The sequence below is a fragment of the Mya arenaria genome, chromosome 10 (genome assembly GCF_026914265.1).
Source record: "Mya arenaria isolate MELC-2E11 chromosome 10, ASM2691426v1".
Taxonomy (NCBI): domain Eukaryota; kingdom Metazoa; phylum Mollusca; class Bivalvia; order Myida; family Myidae; genus Mya; species Mya arenaria.
In genome coordinates this window covers 49,059,222-49,065,221 of record NC_069131.1, presented here as the reverse complement: position 1 = coordinate 49,065,221, position 6,000 = coordinate 49,059,222, and the positions used below count along the sequence as shown (strand labels likewise).

At 33.6% G+C, this 6,000-nt stretch overlaps 1 protein-coding gene across 3 annotated transcripts in view; it reads right to left on the bottom strand.

Moving 5' to 3' along the window:
- Positions 1–203: 203 nt before the first annotated feature.
- The window catches only part of LOC128206879 (uncharacterized), a 36,332-nt gene continuing 30,535 nt past the window's right edge, over positions 204–6,000 (bottom strand). For all 3 annotated transcript variants that reach the window (XM_052909581.1, XM_052909580.1, XM_052909583.1), the window contains 5 exons: positions 5,882–5,937; positions 5,255–5,398; positions 4,059–4,156; positions 2,807–2,954; positions 204–1,841 (listed from right to left, as the gene is read on the bottom strand). In XM_052909581.1, the coding sequence (XP_052765541.1) occupies positions 1,804–1,841; positions 2,807–2,954; positions 4,059–4,156; positions 5,255–5,398; positions 5,882–5,937 (484 nt within the window). In that variant the 3' untranslated portion in view covers positions 204–1,803. The remainder of the gene's footprint in view (positions 1,842–2,806; positions 2,955–4,058; positions 4,157–5,254; positions 5,399–5,881; positions 5,938–6,000) is intronic.

Below are 6,000 nucleotides of genomic sequence, written 5' to 3'. Positions count from 1 at the left end.
ATTGTATTTCTTCCTACATACAACCTTTACATGGCCTATTCATTTTGTGCATACAATGGGCGTAAGAAAAATAAACATTTTGTTCAAGCTTTTTTCCTCTTTTAAATTGGGCTGTGCATAACTTGCGGCATATGACAATACAACAGGAATCCAAATGACATGAATTCTCATACAACTCAATTGCATATCACCAAGACTACACAAGCGTTTAAGTGATTTAATAAGTAGAAAGGAACAAATATGTACAAACACAATATATTCACAAACTAGTACTTACATTTATTAACAGTGAATAGACTTGATACATTTCACAATGTTTGTGATATTTCAATTTCTCCATAACAGCTTTTATCACAGGTTTCACAATATGACGCCGAATTGTCTTACACATTTGACTGCAAACCTTAAAAAAAACATGGTCCTCAAACCAATGCACATTGTGCATTATTATTTTTACAGATCACATATTTCACTGCTTCTATACTTTATGAACAATGATATTAAGCGATTGCAACCGAACATTAAATGCTTAACCGGCGCTGAGTGCCGAATGGCCCGCGGAATGTTTTGGCACACCTTATATGAGTTTCCGGTGAAATCAGGCGTGCTGGAAAATTCGTTATGGTATCCCCATGCACGCTGAGTCATGTGAAAACGCACCACTTTTATTTACTTTTTTAGGGTAGCTTATGGAAAATAAAGTAAGCCATTTTAATATAGCTCGAATATATATTAATACATTATATTAGGATACAATATGAAAATAAGTAAAAGTTATAAACGTGATTTATAGAGGAACTAATTGATGCCAACTTTGATTTAATATTACTACGCACCATGACGATTAAAAGAAGGCAATTTTTTCGTTTCATTCTAGATTGAAAAATCCGACCATCGGGCACGCTGCGTGGCAGGTTACTCGGCGAGCCACGTTACCAATTTATGCACGTGACAGTGTGTCGGATATTCGGATACGGACGGTATACAAATAGCATGTATTATCATTTCTGAGCATCTTACGGGTTGACTATGATAAACTTTGCTATGTACAAAATGTGGCGTATATTGAAAAAACACAAATCACGATACACTCCACAGCATAACCAGTAAACATAACATGCAAGTTATAGCACAACATTATGTAGTATTTTCAATAAAGGTATTACACCAGCCCTCATAATGCCTCATTTATGTAGCATTATTAATACAGTTCAAAGATTCTTTACAATCTTAAGATTTAACCACCTTTCGCAAAACAATAATCATATCCGCTTATGTCTCAAGTCAGAGTTTTTATTTATTTTTTATTTTTGACACAATATGTCCCTCTCATAGTATAAAGGTGATTAATAACAGATACATCTAACTTTACCATTGTTGCTCTAGTCAGACCGATTTTTCGACAAATAATAAACAGTTCTTGATCTGTTTAAGGACAGTCTCAAGTCTAGACACAGACTCCGTTTAGCAAATTGTTGAAATTCAACAATGAACAGCAATTTTAACTATCAATGCTCCAACAAAGGGATCTTAACATTTAAATTAGTCAGTTATCGGTCTCGATTCTAAGCTATGGTTAACTTTATGGTTAATAATCATCTTAAACTCAACAGGAAACTAGTGAATATGTGGCCTGATTTGAAATGAAACTTCAAACAAATGCACATATGAGGAACGTAACCTCATTGCAACGTTTCTTTGGAATGTTAAGTTTAATAAATATCCACACTAAACATTCAGGAACATCCAGAACTGCACTTAAAATAATCCGAAGAAACACATCTCCGCATTTTGTTGCTGGATTCAGAAGACTGACTTGCACAATTCCGCATCAACAAATTCTGAAATCAAAATCAATAAGGTGGCGCTTTTTTATAGCAAAAAGATGTAATGCATGTGATGAAATCTGATTTAAATACTTTCATTATGTACATTAAAGTTGGAAGGTCAAACCATAACTTGGGGAGGATAAAACTTCATTTTCATGTATTATATTTAAGTAAAAACGTCTAGTTTCATCAACAGCTAGGTAAAATAAATAAAGTTTTGTTGAAATTCTGTTTGCATCCAAGCTCAACAAAATCCTTCGTTAATTGGAAAACTATTCTCATGTTTGCAGGACTGCGTTTAAATGCGTTTTTAATGTTTGTTGTTATTCAAATTATCTTAATTTATCCCTCGTAAAATAAACCCTTTTCTGAAACACACAAAATGTATAAAGTTTAAAGAAAATGGTTTTACAGCAATTGCGAAAAAAGTAACAGAATGCTTCAGTCTCCTTAGAACCATTTGAAGACCGGTTTGACTATTAACATAATCGGAATCACTGCGCTCACATCCATGACAACCACGAATTATCGCATATCCATACGCAATTATTTTCACTAAGCACAAAAGAGTTCTAGCAAAAAATACAGTTTTACTTAGTTTTGTTAAACTGAGGTGGGAGAAAAAGTATCTATCATAGCCGCTCCTGTAAGATAGGTTCATCCCCACCCTCGCGCAGGGTGTTTTGCGGAAACTCGGTAAACCTCGTTTCCCTAAGCTCGGGTCGAATGAACCTATCTTACACTCTCGGCCATGGAAGATATTTATATTCCAATATTTTCAAATACACTTTTTCTAAAGGACGAGATGCCTTTAAGAATTGATAAATGACAATTTAGTAACCAATATATTGCGTCTCATGCGATATAGCGTATTTGTTTTGTTCTGTTCTATACTCAGGCGATACAAGTAATTTCTACAAACCATCGATATCCATAACCGACCTTGTCTTTTTGTTTTAATTTGTACGGATTTATACCTTTATAGTCAATTTTTCCATCGTGGTTTTTATCCGCTCGGCCAATGATGTCAGCAATCTCAAGTTCCGTAAAATGGCCACCAGCACGTGTCAGCGCGTGTCGAAGTTCGTCTGCTGTGATGTATCCATCGTTGTTTGTATCCAACACCTGTTATAAATGACACAAGTATTAGGTTCGGACAAATGAAGTGTGTTGGATAAAGTATGGTAGGAGCAAATATCAAATGTGCAACAAGTATGAGCAGACTGCAAACAATCTAAACTGATGTAAAACGAGTTAGGAGCAGATAAATTACTAAAATATGATAAAATACGTGAGTAGCGTAGATCAAGTTTTTAACGTGTATACGCAGATTACAATCATTTAAGAACGGTAAATTTCACGACCCATCAATAATGCAATATGAATTGTAAGGACCGGATATTATGGCTGTTACATGAATATATGTTAAATATATGAGCATAATAATAGTGATAATGTAGACATAAATATCATATAATTGTAAGATTAGTTTGTTAAGAAAATATAGAAAATTGTTTTATAGCTATATAAGTAAAGGGCGAATCAAGGGCATTAGTTAATATGGTTAGAGTAGGATCCCAAACTGGATGGGATTGAATGAATATTTCGCAACACATGTTATCCATCGTGTGTTTCCCGTCTGGGTAGAAAAACTTAACTGGACAACACGCGCGTAATGGAGCTGAAGTAGTGAATAAGATTGGTAATTTATACAATCTTATTTAAATGTTTCTTTATGGCATGTGTGTACCAAAATAAGAAGCCGTGTTCTCCACGTCAGTAAACGTGACGAGCTGTATACGTCCTGGCCCCGATTTCTCGAAACTTCTTAAGTCCCTTCAGACCGGATTAAGTTAAGCTCACTAGTTTTGGTTTTCAATAAATTGCGTAATGTTAACTTCTTCAAGAGTTTTTATACTTGAGATATGAATTATCATCATAATATTCAGAATAAACTTTTTTTTCATTTTATCATTATTCTATATAAGTGTATTTTTTGGCTAATTGAAATAAGCTACTTAAGCCTGTTAAGCTTAAGAAGTTTCGAGAAAATGGAGCCAAAGAAATATTCCTTCTATTGATTGCGCGATGCAATAAGCTACTTTCCAGTCGATATTTGCTAATTGGTTATTGTTATTGTTAATCACTTCAAAAATAAAGTAAAAATATGAGAAAATATTGAAATATAAGTGTTATGGAAGTTGGGGTTTAATGTGTTAGTATTTTTACCTGAAACGCCGTCTTCATGCGCTCTTTTTCGAAATCAACCTTTATCATTTTCGAACGCATTACATTAAAGTATTCCTCGAAATCGATATACCCATCATCTGCAAGAGAAACATCATCTACTTTGGTAATACAAACATTAATAAAGGAGATACTTTTGGTTAAGGTATTATTAAGTTATTATTTAAAGCTCAAAAATACTTCTACTAGAGGGGTTTGTGGCATTAGTGATCTATAACAAATTATTAAAAAGTTATCGTTGAATTCATAGTTGTGTCATAAAAAGGTCAGACTAAATTAACCTTTTCTTTTGAAGAGCCAAACACAACATTTATGTTGATTTGTAATCAAAAGCTGGCGTGATATATCTAAAATAATTTTTTTCAAATAAAAGCGTTCAATAATAAGATCGTACCCAACCCAGCGGTTATTATAAATACTACTCTTTGTGTAATCCAAAAAATCATTTGAGACAAACGGGAATTGGCATTTAAAGCACAACATTGCTGTTAAAGAAAGTATTCTATTAACTAAAGTTTGTCTTTACAGGACGATAATTCGAATTCTCAATTCTTACCGGGTTATTTATTGAAAATAACGAGCAACGGCGTATACATTTAAAATATAAATTTCTGGTAGCTTTAGATTATTTCAAGTAGCAAATAGGTTTATAAAATATCTGTACAAGATTTTCTTCCTGGACTTAATTCTAATTTCTACTTTTTTCGAAATATGTTTTCTGAAACAACGCCTACATCATTTTCAGTGTGAAACAATTGATTATCCAAGTTTTGAAATGAAAATGGTGCATGAAAATTAGCTGGTGGAACAAAAGAAGTAATTACCGGCATTCAAACAGAAACGCTTAAGGAACATAATGGAAAATACTGGTTTTAAAGCAGTCGGTGTTTGTTTAAGTTATTCCAATTCAAAAATGAATAAACGTTTCAAGTGATCATACCTTATATATAATAATCTGATATACAGCAAAACAAAACTGAACAGAACATACACTATGATAAACAGTATGCGTTCATACTAATAAGTATGCACAATAAGGTCATGATTTCATTGGTGACAGTTTTCAAAAGTGTCCAAATTACCTAAGATAGTGAGCTTGTAAGACACACAATTTCACATTATTGAAAATGCAACTTTTACTATCGGACTCAAATATTTACGAAGGAGAAGTGACGTACCATTCTCGTCATGTTCTTTCACGATACTCTCCAATTCTCCTTTGGTCGGGTTAAAGCCCGCCAGTCGGTACGCCCGCGCTATTTCTGTTTTAGAGATCCGCCCGTCCCCGTTCTCGTCCAGAACTGAGAACGACTGTAGAATTACTGAATAATATAAATTGATAATAGATAAGTTCTTGTTCATTGAATAATAATATATTAGCAGAACAGAATTTTCTTGAAGTTTACCAACGAAAGCATTCACTCAAAATCAGAGAATGTTTGATTCGAGTTGAATTGTTAGATCTAATGAGACAATTTGCCAAATAAGTGGAGCTGTGATTTAGTCGGAAAAAGACAAATAACTGAAAAACATGCTGTACTAGTAAAAAAAATGTCCTTTACATCTTTTTTTCAAGTGATTGTTTTCACAACGCAAAAAGTGACTGCAATCGATATAGGTTGGGGAACATGTTTCCAGCACTGATCACATGACTTGGAGTATCATTTGTTTCCAATGCGTTTTGCAAATTGCTTGTTGCCATATGGTTATTATCAAATGCTATTTTCTATCAAATTGCAATATGTAATGACCACAATTCTAAAGCGTGTTAGCGTTTTAACTTTAATACTTTCTTGAAACCTTACATTTGACTTGATCCTCCCTGAGTGATGGGTCTTTCAGCAGGCAGTCCTCCACTCGCCTGCAAATATAATAAAACACTTCTTAAATTAAAGGACACAGAAATGCACGAATGCCTGTTTTA